This window comes from Acyrthosiphon pisum, chromosome A2 (genome assembly GCF_005508785.2).
Source record: "Acyrthosiphon pisum isolate AL4f chromosome A2, pea_aphid_22Mar2018_4r6ur, whole genome shotgun sequence".
Taxonomy (NCBI): Eukaryota; Metazoa; Arthropoda; class Insecta; order Hemiptera; family Aphididae; genus Acyrthosiphon; species Acyrthosiphon pisum.
In genome coordinates this window covers 101,054,827-101,071,920 of record NC_042495.1, presented here as the reverse complement: position 1 = coordinate 101,071,920, position 17,094 = coordinate 101,054,827, and the positions used below count along the sequence as shown (strand labels likewise).

Below are 17,094 nucleotides of genomic sequence, written 5' to 3'. Positions count from 1 at the left end.
CATGTGCATCTTGTATTAAAAGACCGAACTAAAAAGTCTGGCTGCTAGTATCAGTGATAGTAGTCGATAAAACGGAATTGAGACTCCCGGCGTCAAGTGGTAGTCGGGATGACCGAAAAGTACTTTAATTTGTTATATAAATACTGTTGTACATGTTATTTAATTGGTGTAGTCTTAAACCACAATTTAATTAATTTTCAGTATGGATGGGTCAGACATTTGTTTTGAAATCGTACGTAGAGCTACAGCTGGTTTTGTTTACAGTGAAGCAGTAGCAAGGTAATATTGTATTTTGTTTAAGCACATTAAATATTTATAATCTTTTTGGACAATTGCATTTATATTAATTATTTTGTAGCCATTATATGAGACAAACACTTGAAGCAATCAGATATTGTCATGAGAATGACATTATTCATAGAGATATAAAGCCTCATTGTGTCCTATTAGCCACAAAAGAGAATTCAGCTCCAGTTAAGCTTGGAGGATTTGGCGTAGCAATACAGTTGCACGATGGAAGCTCTATTAATGGAGGTATTGAAAACCTCATAACACGTTAAACATTGACTGTTATTGTTTTTGTTTTATTTTTTGTTTATTTTTGTTTTTGTTTTTTTTTTTTATTTTGTTTTGTTTTGTTTTTTTTTTTAAGCAAAAAGTTTTGATGATTTGTCCCGACCTAATTTGAGTGCTAACGGCCAAGTTTATTTACAATCAGACAGACAGGGTAAGAGCACTTAAATGGGTTTAGAATTGTTGTAACCTTTGGTGTTGGTACACTATATTATTATTTTATTTTACATTTAAAAAAAAATAATTAAAAATAATTTTTTGATATTTTGTTATTGATAATAAATATTTTTTCATAATAATAATTAGAAAATACCTATTTTAGAACTTGGTTATTTAAAAAATAAATTTCTGTTCATGGTTTATAGTAATATATTATGATATTTTATACTTCATTATAAATAATTTATGAGCCAATAATATTTAAATCACAAATATATACTAAGTTTACTTTAAATTTAAAAATTTAAATAATGATTCAATTTCCAAGGTTATATTGAACAATATTATAACATTATACATTATAACAAGCAGTACAAAAATTGACATGATCAAAAATTAAAACTAGTTACTGTTTAAATGCCGTTTACTTGTGAAGTTCAAATATATACTTTGAAAAAAATAAGATAGTTTCTTTAGTTATCATTGATAACAGTTATTCAGTTAATATTTTTGTACATTTAATTTTTGTTTGCATGGCTTTGCGAATAATATTTTATATTATTTAGTATATTTATATTTAATTTATTTTATAAAAATATATGAGATTTATTTCTGTAATTTCTTTTTACTATGTACAATTTTGCACCTTCATGTTTTTAGCACACATCCTTATGCTCTATGATAATTTACCGGATTTGGAAAAATTGGAAGTTGCCGAGTATCAAAATGGTATTAATATGAATTGATTTTCAAAAATTAATTAGCTGGTTGTTTAACTAATTTTTGGAATTTATAGGCACTCAAGAAATTTAACAATTAGTTATTTTAATGTTATGATGTTTGAACTTTGAAAATTAGTTTTATTTATTTTTCTAAGTGATTGTTTTGTTTATTATTATTAATTATTGTACAGCTTTAAAATCATGTGACATTTTTATTAGATAAATATAATATTATTCTTTATTACAAATTAATGCTTGACAAATAATTATAAAATGTTAGTTTTTTTTATAAAAATTGAAATGATAAATAATTATAATAACATTAACATAGAGCATGGTTTGAAAATATATTTTGGTGCTAAATGTATATAGTTTTAGAAATTATAAAAATATATTGTGTTAATGCGTTTGATCATAATTGATTCAACCAAAGACAAAATCGAACTCATTTTTATTTTTATTTTTATTACAATATTATTTTTTTTTCTATTACTATTCTAAATCACTTGTTAACCATTAAATATGTGCAAAGGTACAATTTAATCAAAAATATTTTGCCTAGTCTTTTTATACTTTTTTTAAGTATTAAAAAATAATACTTAATAATATTTATTTAATAGGATGTATAGTTGAAGAATGTGGTAGATAGATTAAAATACATAGGTGTGATCTGAGTTTCAAGTTAGGGGCAACAAACATTACTTACTAATATACTGTGGTCAGTGTTTAAATAGGTCTATCTTTAACACAGAAAAGATTAACCTTGTAATTCAATACACTTTTTGGATAACTAAATTATTTTTTATTGAGTATTATACTGTGGCCCAGCTTGGACAGATGAACCGTTTGGCCCCTTACAAATCTAATTGAACTGTTAAGGGGCAGCAAGAGCTCACCATGCTGCCTCTGTGTGAACTTCTATGTCAATGTAGAACCTTTATTAAATATAATATATTTTAATTCTAACAATAAGAAAAAAGTGTTGTTATGAGTTGATATAGCATTTTAGTTGGTATAACAATTGTTGATTTATAAAAATGTTTTGATGATATATTCTTATAATTATTAAACTTGACGCTTAGTAATATTATAGAATAAATCTAATATTTATATTATATGTACATAGCTTAGCTGACAATATTATATTAATATTTAATACACATTGTGTACTAAATTATTTTTATTTTAAACAAATTGAGTCAACTTGTATTATTATCTGATATAAAGTGATAGGAAAAAGTTTAACTCTAAAAATTATGTTACTTCTTATGCTAATATATTTTTTGTTTTTTCTGTTATAATATTTTTATTTGTCACACTGATTACTCCATCTCCTAAATAGTGTTATTACCAAGTTTTACAGTTTTGAATAGTTCTACCCCATAAATGTTAGGTACTAAATGAGTATACACTTAATGCTACATATTATTCAATTATGGATACATACATAATTATTGATTATAGTTTGTTCCCTGAAATAAATGTATTTAGAAAATTTATAATACCATTAATTAGCTTCAAATTATATTGTAGTTAATTAGTTAGTGTTATCTATTGAATATATTTAGTATCAGATTTAGAATTGTATTCCAAAGACTCAATATCTAATATCTTGGATAGTATATAAATTAATTACAACAGGGCCAAACTACAACTAACAATTACCATACTTTAGAAATTCTGGTCACAAAATAATATTTGCTAGGTAATAGGTATTTGTTATTTTAAATTAAAATCAGCCTTGGGAACCAGCGATACTGGCAGATTTTGATTAAAAATTATATGGTTTGTTCTTTCAATCCTCTTATTTGTATTTTTGACTAGGGATATCAAGGATGTCTGTGATGATTTTATAACTAAATTATATCTGACGCATAATACATAAATATAAAAACAATAAATACTATTAAATAAAACTTAATGACTAAAGAAAAAAAAAATATATATTTGAATATTTTTTGATACCTATCATGTGTATTTAATATTATATTAATTTCAAATCTTATCTTCCATTATTTCCGTAACTATTGGTTTTATAATATATAGATATGCTATCATATTGTTAATATGAGAAGCAACTAATTACTGTTGACCGCTGTGTATGCTATATCCGTTTACATTGCTCTTAAGAGTATATTACACCTACATTTGTTGTCTCCGTCGTACAAGTATGTAACATACCAAATTGTACACTTCGCAGAACACATTAAGCTCCATTAGTTTAAAAATTAGTGTCACCTCTTGTAAAATGTAAGGGGAAGATTATTATCTAGGTAATCTCATGGGATTTTTATTGTATTTTAATTTTAAAGGGAGTTATGAGTATTACTATTTTTAGATGTACAAACAATTTACAATTTTAAAATACTCATAACTCACTTTAAAATTAAAATATAATATTAAAACTCATGAGATTCCCTAGATAATAATCTTACCTTTGAATTTTATAAGAGTCAATTAATTCACTCTAATTTTTAAACTAACGGAGTTAAATGTGTTCTGCTGAGCGTACAATTTGCTATGTTATGCACTTGTAAGACGGATACAACATACATTTTACAAATTATCTTATATAAAAATAAATCTTAAAGCTATTAAGCTATATTCACCGGAAAATTCAAAATACATGATCTTATTTTTAAACCTAAAAATGAGCAACCAAAAATTATCTAAACTGATAGTACATAATTTAAAAAGTAATATAATAAACCTATCATTAAAATTACAAGATTTTGAATCCATATTATTATGTATTTTGTATAAACAATTAGTGTAAAATAGTGTCTAACCTTACTAAAATGAATTGTTGGAAATTTAAAGTATCTTGTTATAATGTCTTCTAAATTATAATTTATTATAAATCAATTTGTTGTAAATGAAAGTGGATCAATTATTGAAAACCGTTTTGCATTTACTATTAATAAAAAAAAAAAAAATTATCTGCATTAGCTCTAAATTCATATTTTTGGTCAATCTTACATATGTTTAAAAATGCTTAGAATTTAAAATTTAGTTTTAAAAGTGTTGTAGGTATAATATATTTATATTTTATGTGAGTTAAATAATTATTAAAACTTTACAATGAATCAATTTTAAAGGTCTTGTTAGTAGATATAATTGTTCTACAACATTCAATTGTAACAACACTGTATAGTTAAGTTGAAAAGGAAACCAGCGCTTCATTTGTTTTCTCTCTCTGATCAATGTGCCACATAACAAATTTACGTTTAGCAGAACCAATCGTGTTGTGCCCATTTTAATATTAGAGTTAATTCATCTATTATCAAACTTTATGTTAGGAACATTACCTGTGTTGCTACGGTGAATTTTTTTACATTATTTTAATTTGTATGCAATTTATAAGCATTTTTAAATTGTAATATTTTACACGCTCATAATTTACATAAAAATAAAATAGCTAACGTTGAGATTCAGGTTATGTTTTTAACTTAAAGTTTCATGATAGGTGAATTCATTGTAATACTAAAATTAACAACATAGAGTAGGTTCTGCATGATGGGCGTGAGGTGGAGAGAGAAAACAAATGGTGCGCTGACATCCTTGTATGGTATATATATATTTATCTAATGATTTTCTAATAATAATGTATCCTATAAAATTTAAAATTGATAATAAAAACCTCTAATTAATTTTACAATATACCTCAAATTCAAACAGAAAGTTGCTATCGTGATAACGTAGAATGTGATTCACGGTATAATACATAAATGAAACATAAAATAAAAACAAATCTACTATCAAGGCTCTTTAATGATATTTGATCTTAGTTTAATAAATATTAATTTACTATTTAGTTTTAAATTCTAAGTGTTAACAATTATACTAAAAAAATTATTATTATGTTATAAAGGACGTATAGGAACTCCTCATTTTATGGCTCCAGAAGTTGTGGAACGACAACAGTATGGTAAACCGGGAGATGTATGGTCGGCTGGAGTTATATTACATATACTATTATCTGGCCTAACACCATTTCTAGGTACTGGTGATCGTCTTTACCATAATATTTGTGATGCTAGGTTGAACGTATGTATTTTATTTATTATTGATAAGTGTTGAGTAGAGTATAATTGATTGAAATTTTCAACTATTTTTAAAGTTTAATAGACCACAATGGGAACATATAAGTGAAGGAGCGAAAGATCTTATTTGTAAGATGCTATGTTTAGATCCTAAAAAACGTTTGACCATTCAAGAAGTTTTAAATCACAGATGGCTAAGGGTAAGTGTTACATACATTAATTCAATTTTTAGTTTAACATTTTAAATATTATAATAACCTATTAATTGTATGTTAGGAAAGAGATAAGAATGCATCCAAAGTGCATTTGGTAGATACAGTGGAACAACTAAAAATATATAATAGTCGTAGACGTTTACGTGGAGCAGTAATGGCAGCAGTGTCATCACCACGCTGGACTTATCAGTCTTCTTTAGATTCAAACTCAAATGCCATTGAACAGTTTTCTGATTTTGGTGATGATGACATTAGTAATTCGGGTAAATATGTTTTATCAGACAAACCTTTATATTTTTGTGTAGCTAGTAAAACCCATATTGTCTACAATTTATTTTATACTTGATGTTAAGCTGTTGGCATTATTCTGAGCTCATTGGATGACATTCAATGCATACAGGAAGCACTCCCTGACACTCCACAAACTGTTTTACCATTATTAGATGATGAACAACTGTGTAAACTATTGGAGGTTTGTATTTTTATAACTAATTCAAAGTATGTGTTTTTTTATAATATTTACTAAACATAAATTAATTTAAACAAATCACAACTTATACTAAAATTTTAAATTCATAATAATTTTAAAATTTAAAATATTAAAGTTGTAGTTAGTTATAATTCTAATGAATTATTAATAATAAAGAATAATCAAATATAAAATTGTATTCTTATTTTTTGTATTTTAGCTATACCATTTCATAAATTCTAGCCGAACCGATTCTGAAAAGAAACCACCTTCACCTATTTCTGAAGACTTAATTAGTTTAGTTCATGATGTCTTGGATATACTAACTACCTTACCGAATCACTCTCAGACAGCTTATGATGGGGTCCAGCTTAGAGATTTATTAACTAGGCCATTTTTAAAGGTAAGGTTATTGTGAGCTTTAATAATAAATAGGCTAGACTTAGTTGTTACTACACTTAAAATCTAAAGCATATTAATATATTGCTAATTTAAATTTATAATTAAATAATTGGCATTTTACTATTGAAAATTATAACTGATGATTATGTTATACTCTATTGAGGAATACATTAGTATCAAAATACTAAATGTTAAATAAAAGAAGTAAAATTTACAAATATTTTTCAATTTTTACTCTTCGTAATTTTTGAATAAAATGCATCTAATGTAGTAAATTATAAAACAAAGTATTTTAAAATATTATGACATAAGAATTATATTCAATTGCTATTAGAATAGATTACATAAGTGTTTCTCAACCTGCGGTACGTGGAAATCTTATAAGTGGTACGTTGAAAACATCTCCCTTTATAAAAAAAATGGAATTGATCATTATTCACATAAAATGTTATTTGGTTCATTTGATATCAATAATAATATAAATAATAATTGTACATATTTAATCTTCTTTTTATGCATTTTATGCAATATCATAATTTTGTAATTAATTTCTAATAAAATAAAATTACATGCATTTAAAATAACATTCATTTTTGATAAACAAAAATAACTTTATTTAGTCAAGTGGTACATGCAAATTTACAAACTGTGTAGGTGGTAAGCAGATTTAAAAAGGTTAAGATTACAAAAAAGGCTGGATTACATATCATGTAGCTTACAAAAAATATATGTACAAGTTTTATCTGTCAAATATCTTAAACTTAATATAGTAATAGGTGAGCGTATGTATTCAGGGATCATAATTAAACTAGAACTTGATAAGTAAATTTAGTTAGATTCTGTAGTAACTATTGTTTTAAGTTCACTAATTGATTTAGTTCATATTGTCAAGTACTTATAACATTCAGTAATCAACTTAAAATATTATATATAATAAAATTTTATGCACCAAGCCTGTTCACCCTCATTTTTTCTTTTAATAATGAACTTACTCAATTCAAATACCATAATATTTTCAAATTCTTGAGATTTTTTGTATTACTTAACGAGTGCTCTTTTGATACCTATACAAAGTTCTGATTTTTAAATAAGAACCCCCATTTTATACTGTAAATTATTTGGTGTATAATTTTTCTGAAAACTTTGACATATTAAAATCAAAATCAAAATTGAATGAATAGTTTTTAAGTTGTATAACTTTGTGTACTAAAGATAATAGGTCCACAATGATGGGTGTATACTGTATATTATAATTTATAAATTATAACCTATCTGACATAGAAGTTTTTCATAGAGATGGATTTATTTTCAATTTTTTTTTCCTAAATGCAGTAAATAATAATATAATATAATAATCTGCATTTTTTAAAATTATTTATACTATTTGTGATTAATTTGAAATTTGAAATTTAACATAAACATAGGTAATATATTATATAAAAATAATAATAATAATATTGTATTATATTTTACATTCGTTTATATTTGAAAATAATGTAAAATTACATGGTCAGAAAAATCTATCTGTTAGTCTATACTAAAGTGTTTTCATTAAATAGAAAGTCTACGAGTGTCAAGCTTAATGAGTCATGTAATGTGTAACATAAGCACCTAAATAAGAAATAAAGTATTAAATTACATTATTATTTTATATTTAGTAAGGAACAAAGATCCATTTCGACTCATTTTATTTCTCTCGTGAATATCAAGATATTTGATAACCTCATTTTAACAAAAATTGCATAACTGTCAACTTTTTAATCGCCTACACACACGATGGAGTAACTTTTTAAATCCATAAATATAATGAGAAATATTTTGAGTTTAAAAGTTTGGGAGTTCTACAAACTAGAACTAAAATGATTAACATTCTAAAGTTTCGACCCGGTATAAATATGTACCTAGAGCGACGACTAAAAATAAGCAGATTAAAAGGGGGAGTGTTTAAACATAAAGAAGAATAGGTATGATATATATAAAATGTTATTGTATCTTATAGACTTCCAAACTCTATTAAGATAAGCACTGTCAAAGGTCAAACACTTTCACGGTGTTATACACTTATACCTACTCTTTAATCAAATGTACACTACTACACTATGACAATTACATATTCAAAACAGCTAGTTAGCAACTTAAGTTTAAAAATCTTTATCGTGAACTATATCGTTTGTATTTTAAATTATGAAACAAGTTATGAGCATTTTAAAAACAAGACTGTGTGACAAAGCATGGTACGACAAAATATATGTAATTATGTAAATACGTGTATTGAGTATTGACTTATTAGTTATTATCAAATTTGTATAAGTACATTATGTAATTTCTCTTGTTGAATTTTTTAAGATAGGTACTTAAATTTGTATGTAAGTTATGAGTTTGTACTATTTAAAATATGTAGGTATATGGTATTTAAAAATGTTCATAATTCGCTTAAAAATTTAAATATCGTAAAAAAACATAGATACCTAATACATAATTATAAATAGTTATGTATTATCTATGTAAAAAACCAACGAGATACGAGAGAACACTGATAATATTCTTACCTTAAAGTAATTTTACTTTAATATTTAAGTTAACAACAAAACATTTGAACCGCTTAACGTATATTTTGAAATGTTAAGCATTAGTAATTCGGAGACAATGAGACAATGGTCGATAAATGACAACACATGCGGGTGCGACGTTCTTATAAGAAATAAAAGTCCCATACGAGGGTAATAAATCAATCCTCCCTCCATTTAATCACTTTATGGCTTATAATATTATGGTATAAAGTAGTCTCTACTCACGATGTAGATAATAATATTATTATCGTGCGTCTATATTGTATGTAAAATTGTGTATATTTCATGGGCACAAAATGCAAATTAAGTTTTAAATTTAATGGGAGCTGCAAAACCTATGCGGCTATGCTCCTCAATACTATAGTATACCCCATGGTATAATTATTAAAAATCATAATTTAAAAAAGTGGGATAGGTAAATGATGTCGCTGCGCTGTACAGTAGATATTACTAGTGGGTGAGTCGTGAGTGGGTCACTGTAATGGATTGTATTAAATTTGAATTCAATGATATAATATCATTGAATACACTTATTATAAAACGACCGGGTATAAACGCAACGACTCTGAGCGGAGACGGTTTGTCAGTCTAGGATATTTTATATGATATTTATATTGTTATTAATTATTATTAATACGGTAGCCGGTAATTTGAATTAATATTATAAAATTAAAAAAAAAATAACTAATATTGTTATTCTTGGTTATTGAATCTATTGTAATTTCGTCCGAATTTTAACTTGAAATAACTATAAAAAAACTGTGTGTATGAATATTTTTTAGATTTTTTGGTTTCATGTTCAAAATTGTTTTAAATGTTCAATCCTTAGCTATAAAAGTCGAACAAGCTTATAAATTTTAAATTTTGTCAAAGTTTGAACTTTAAATGTTTATAAAAAAAAAATAGGCATATTTTTTAAAAATATCTTTCAACTGCTATTGTAAATTTGTAACAATATATCAGGAGCCTTACCTATATTAAATGTTCACGCTTTTTGACCCAACTAATACAGTTTTATTGTAATTTATATAAAAACAAACTGAAAAATTAGAGACTGAAAACGTCCGTAAATTGATCAAAACAGGTCCAAATATTTTGAAAATATATGGTGTATAGAAAATGCTAATATAAACATTCAGTAATAAATCGCATGTTTCTATTTGCTTTAGAATTACACCAAAAACCAAAATCGATTTTGCGTAAAAATGCCTGTTTTTCCTTAATATTTTTTTTCCTGTTGCTTTTGAAAACTACTGAGAATTCTAAATTATCACTTCCCCATAATGTACCATCTAGATTTACTTTCCCATCGAACAAGATAATGAAGTTCAAAATCGAAGCGTTAATTCAACTGATTATCGTGTACACGGACACAAAAAAAAAACATTTTAAAATCAATAAATTCATTGCCCAGCTCAAAATCTAAAAATCTAAAAATCTAGGTATCTAGTGTAATATATATTTTTAATCAAGTTATTATTAATTAATAATTTAGGACGTGTGTAAAGGCCATGTAGGTACTATATTTATAAGATGAATATAAAATTAATAAAAATAAACCATAAAATGTGTTAAACGTTTTTTAACTGACGAAAAAATGACCATAAAAGGTCTATGTAGACCTGATAAATGAAAAATGCAAACAATTATACGATTAAATAATTCATTAAATTTAAACTGCAGTGTTAAAGACATTTTTTCTGTTGTGTAGGAAGATAAAAATGTATTTTTCTACAAATTCACAGCCCTATAATAGTGCGTGCAACGAAAACTGGCCGATGATCGGCGTGACTCTAGGTCTCTAGCGGCCATTTTCGGGCGGGGTCGCGGGGGTCACCGGCCAGTTTTCGTTGCGCGGACTATAGTTATTATTGGTGTAGAATGAGGAATTATGACTGGTTTAAGCAGGAGTAGGCTAAGCCCCCGCCCTCAATTTGCACGTACCTATAAGGCTATAGCCTATAACCATTTATTAATGATAGCATGCGCATTGCACAGCTATACTTGTATGATGTAACCTATATGCAATTGGATGATAGTAATATTTATCCATATTTTATAAATCTAAATTTCGGAGACGCAACAGTTATTATGAGCTTTAACTATATCTACACTAGTTTTATTAATTCAAGAAAATAATTTACACAATTGAAGTATTTTTTAACCTTGTATTAGTTTTATTAAGTTATTTCAAATTGTTTATGATCATTCCTGATCAAAATATATAGGTACATATAATATATTATATAAGGTTCGTTGTACACCCGTGTAGTATGTCATAGACCATTATATATGTATAATATAACATGATACATGCAATGTAAGTTTAGTCACAGTCGCATTATACATTTATACCTATAAGAATATTATGGTTTTCGTTTTGATTGGATAAACAAAAACTGTACTATTGTACGGTGTTTTAAATATTAAAGTATATAAAATATAACTATTTTTTTATTATCTCATCGGACACCTATTATTATAAATTATTAGTAATTTTTAAAGTATTAGGTCTAGTATTATACTATCGATTTGAGCAAGGTCATCAGGTCACATATCTGTCCACTTGCAATCCTTCTTTCTGCCTCGCCGGACCGTTTGAGCCATTGAAAAAAATAACTTAATCTATTTGGAACAATTTCAGGGTCCCGTTTATACTTTAGACTGAATATTATTACCTTACCTACTTTTCCCTTATTGTGTAATAGAAACTCGAGAGCACAAAAATTATAATATTTCGAACCATACAATCAGACATCAGTGGATAACATGTTATTACTTATTTGAGTTTATAATATATTAATGTTCTAATTGACTAATTCCTAAACCTATTATACTATTTCGGGAAATTTTAATTGGACTTCGTGTTACCTACGATCCTGAACTTTACTGTATATCGTGTTTTGTAATTAGCTTATAATAATTAACAATATATGCTATATTTATTTATATACGATACAATATAGTCTTTACTCTATAAGACAGGGGTGGCCAACTTTAATAGACTTGCGATCGACCTCCGAGTTTTTCTAGGTTGTCGCGATCGACCAAAAAAAAAAGGTTTTCAATAAACAAAAAAATGTATTATATTATGTTCATGTGTCATGCGTGTTACACTTCTTTTATTACTTTTTATTTCCAATATAAATTCACAGTTTCACACTACACGCGCGTATTTTAATATATTAAATAGGAGGTAATATGGGCTATCCATCAGATTACGTGATATATCTACACAATATGTTTACATGTGGCTATACGATATTTAATCGATATCAGTGTATAATCTCGTTTTTCATAGTTATTTATTGCCTTTTTCTAAATCTAATTTTTATATTGGTGGGATATACAAAGATACACAAATTTACAGAAAAAAATATATTCTATTTGTTTTCTGAAAAAAATTCAAAAATTCAAGAAAATTCGAAAGGGTGTCGTGATCGACTCGAATTCATCTTGCGATCGACCGGTTGGTCACCCCTGCTATAAGGTATAGCTATTGTCAGGGGTAGTATGTGTATGTCTATATAGTGGTACAAATAGGTACCAGAATAAGTATATTATATTATATAGTTTAGGAAGTACAAGTATTTTTTTTGGACGTAGTGTGTTGTGGGATGTTTGGGGTGCATGCTTTTGTAACGGACACACTTGCACAATAACCCTTACATCCTTTGATGTTTATTGAAGTCCCGACCACAATCCGATGTGCTACGCCGGGAACCAAATGATACCCTGTGTGTACCGTCTGACTGGCGCATTACAGTATTACAGCATAATATGTGTCGCTGCCTAGCTTCTGGCTTATTAACAACCGACCGATAATCCACGATAATATTTTATATATACTTGCTATAATATAGCGTTACTGCACAAAACATCGTATTACAACGAACTCGTTACGTGATTATTTTACCAAAGTTCTCTCTGGATTTTCCGAACATATTATATATTATGTATCTATTGTTCCTACACATATATATATTATATATGTATATTATAATGTGTACACACAACTAATTCCTAAATAACGGTCTTGTAGAGGCGTATGAAACTGTCTATTCCTACAAGACACCTGTGAATAATATTCTTATACTTCCTATAGTGTATCCTTGCAGGGGCGTAATCCTCGGGAAATGGGTGGCACGTGTCGTCGGGTCGGATGTAATTAAGACTAGTTTCGCCACTACACGACACTATTAAATAGGTATATAATGCGTACTTGTGAACGGCGACGCAAAAACGCTTGGTAATTGATCGAAATTCGTTGCTGGAATTTCATCATACAGCACAACACGTTACGTACATTGTCACATACTCACATTCACGTGGATGTGAAAAACGAAAAAAAAGACGAAAACGATTCAATTGAGTATCGAACGGTCTAGACAGATACGGAGGAAACGACCATGACAACCGTTTCATGTAAGACTTACAGGCGGAAAATATCGTGGATTCATTATTGTATAATTTTTCAATGCGATTATTCCATTTTGTCGGAGAGCGCTTTGCCCCTTTTTCCCTCTATACTATGTTCACAGCTGTCTAGTTCGATATTTCGTATTTATTATTCGTTCACCTGACGATTAGGAAACAGAAGTTCTGGTCCCACGATTCCACCTTCGTCAGGATATTGCCAGTTCGATGTAGTTTTTCGGACTTTTAAGACCAAATGAGGAGGTACGTTTTTAAGTTTTTCTTAGGTTCATTATACTTATAGCCAAATGTTAATATTATAGCCGCCATGCATTTTTTTTAAATCTTAGCTAATGGTTTCTGCCCTTCTGAAAAATGGGATAAAAACCATTGTGACCACTGAAATAATTTTTTTATTTTTATTATGCATTTATCGAGAAGAAGTCTTAACGAGTAGTTGGCCCAAATTACTCGCATCATTGCAGACCTTCGAAAGGTCGGAAGTGTGACTAAAATAATACATAATAATTAATAGACAATAGTGGTTAATAAATGTAACAATCCGAGTGAAGGGTATTAATTAATATTGAGTACACTACAAAGAGAATAATATTTAATACTTATTATGGACAAGCAATACCGGAGCGCCGTGTCCAATCCGTCACATGTGGATTACTCACTCACGTCCGTGCGAATATAGTATAGGTACCGAGAGAGCACTGATATCGACACGCTAAGCTTTCAACTTTATATTCTATTACATTTTATAAAAAAATTACAAGACGTAGGTACAACCGATTTGCATATTTAAAGACTATTATAACTAGCTAGCACTTACACTTAGGCTATTCCAACTATTTAGATGTAATCCCAACACAAGGTTACTTTCGAAAAACCGAGCTTCACTTATACCCAATTATTCACCAAAGCTATATAGTATACCTATAATATTTAAAATCATGTTAACAATATTATTTAGTTAAGATTAAATTTATATTTTACCCATTTAACCCATGACGTAATGACGTATCTAAGCTACAACAATCATCTGTAAGATAAGACTTATTATTTACTAACTGTTCTAGGTATAATATACGTATATTATGTAATTTGATGCTGGTATCAGTGATGTCACTATAGTGTAGAGATAAGGGGTGACAGAAACGTAACAAATTTTAAATGTTAACATAATTTGTGATTCACTGGCTAATATTAACATTATATGGATAATAATAAAACCATGGCTATACATAATCATATTAGCCAAAGTGCAATACAACACATTTTCTCATAGAACATTTTCTTGGAAATGTAATTTTTATGTTATTATTGTGGCTTAATTCTGGTTCAAACTTTAAATGTTAAAGGTGTTTATTGGAAGTTTCTTCGTTGTCTTTCATTTAAAGTTTTCCGTAGGTAATGGCGAATCCTTGTACTAATGGTCCGTCCTAATTAATATGATAAATTTACTAGCAATGAACAAGTAAGAGACCATCGTCATGTCGAAATTCATTTCTAGGTCACCATATCGGTAGACCCTTTTGAAAACTAATTAATAAAGCAAACATGTAACATACGATGAAGCTAATCAGGCATTCATGAGGTTTGTCGGTCATATCTGCTGACTGCCCCTGCTCCTCCGCTTGTGCGTTTTAATGAAAACTGCGATTACGTGTGTACCATCACTGGGGGGGGGGGGCTATATAGTTCTAACCGTCAGTGACACATTACAAGCTACCGCTTGGGACCTGACGTCAATTATCATGGGAAATCTACCAGGACTATCTCTTACATCTAAAATGCATGAATCATTTTTCTCTCATTTTGTTAGTTTTTTTAGGGGAAAACAAATGTTAGTATGATTATAATTTTTGGAATTTACTCTGTAGCAACAATGCGTAATACACTATTAACACAAACATTAATAATAATTGATGACTAATATAAATCATCGTTTTCAACAAAATTGATTATTAATTGTATATTATAATATTATATTGTTAATATAAAATATTAAAATATTCTATTTTTACGTTGATTTCGAATAAATATCTTTAATTTTCAATATTAATCATCTTACTAGATTATATACCTATCTATTACACTAATCAGTTTAAGTAATATGAAAAAAAAATGTATGTATAATAATGTACATATCTATAGTTAACATTTTGAACATAATATCTAAAATTTTTATTTTATCCTCGTATAATATTTTTGGCTTTTGGCTTTATCTTGAGTCATTTCATTGTACAATTCTTTATAAATAGTATAATATCATATTTCTATATTTCTCTTTACAGACCTTTTTATTAAAATGTATTCAGAGTAATATATTTTTTTTTCATTATTATTCAAAATTATTCTACCGATTCAAACAAATAAAATAATATAAATTCTTCATACCTCGTTTATAAACGCACAATTTGAGTATCTATGGGGGTTTTTCTATTATTAAATATACTCGTATATTATAAACGTAGATGCGCGGATGTGCCAAAGAAAAAGTTTTTAGATAGCTGTTCCAGACACGAAAGAGTTATTGTGGCCATCCTTGCTTTTAAACGATAGACTAGGAGAAAGCTTGGAGCTTTCAGAATTAGGTCAACCTTAGTTTTTTTTACATATTTTTTTATATTTTTCGTTTTATAGTTAGCAAGTTGATATTGTTATTTTGTCTTTAACATTTATACTTCACCTTTATATGCACTTAAAATTATTATTTTTTTTTATCTATAATTTATCTTTTAAAGCGTTGATTAATAACTAGAATTATTACATTTTCAACTTATAGATAATGGATGAACAAGATAAATAATTAAAATAGGTAGATAGTTCAAATGTGTCCTTAAAATTATAAAATCATAGTCAACAAAGTTTACAATTTTACAACTTGTTATAAAGTGACATTATTCATTTTATTCATAAATATAATATTCCAACCATACTTCAATAAAACTTGAGACATGTGTACAACTATAACTATGCCATAGTTTTGTACATTGTATAGGTACTATTAATGTTTATGTTATCTAAGACGTTGTGTCTGACGAAGTTCATCTTGTCTCAACTTTTCTCATGACAGATATTTAATTATCTAACACATGATGTGTTAGAATCAATATATATTCAAGGGTTTTAAATTAATATAATTGTCTTATAAATTAATTATCGAAGTAAAATATTGGCTTAAATTATATTAAATTAAAATAATCCTGGAACAATTTTCATAGTAGTACTCCTAGTAAGACTTTTTTCTTCTATTAGGATTGTTAAATCATATTGTAGATAACAATATTATATGAATACATTTTGAGTGTTCATTTATCAAATATTGTATTGGTTATTTTTATTTATAAATCATATATAAAAATAAGTTTTTCATTTATAAAATTGATTTTAAAAATGTTTAATAATATCATATTTTAATGAATATTTTTGTCTAGAATAGTTTTTTATTTTAAATTTTAAATGTAAAATAAATGTTGGTTAATAATATAGGTATTTCAACGAATATTCTTTACC

General features: G+C 27.2%; 2 protein-coding genes across 17 annotated transcripts in view; one reads left to right on the top strand and one right to left on the bottom strand.

Moving 5' to 3' along the window:
- Nucleotides 1-17,094, bottom strand: part of LOC100168229 — a 396,335-nt gene that overhangs the window by 49,014 nt on the left and 330,227 nt on the right. The window lies entirely within an intron of this gene.
- Nucleotides 1-17,094, top strand: part of LOC100163433 (peripheral plasma membrane protein CASK) — a 95,241-nt gene that overhangs the window by 16,311 nt on the left and 61,836 nt on the right. For 11 of the 13 annotated variants that reach the window (XM_008182587.3, XM_008182595.3, XM_001951073.5 and 8 more), the window contains exons 4-11: nt 202-279; nt 359-534; nt 653-727; nt 5,326-5,501; nt 5,575-5,697; nt 5,774-5,975; nt 6,066-6,184; nt 6,402-6,584. In XM_008182587.3, the coding sequence (XP_008180809.1) occupies nt 202-279; nt 359-534; nt 653-727; nt 5,326-5,501; nt 5,575-5,697; nt 5,774-5,975; nt 6,066-6,184; nt 6,402-6,584 (1,132 nt within the window). Of the gene's footprint in view, nt 1-201; nt 280-358; nt 535-652; nt 728-1,392; nt 1,462-5,325; nt 5,502-5,574; nt 5,698-5,773; nt 5,976-6,065; nt 6,185-6,401; nt 6,585-17,094 lie in introns of all 13 variants that reach the window. The other 2 variants (XM_008182589.3, XM_008182594.3) reach the window with 2 other exon arrangements.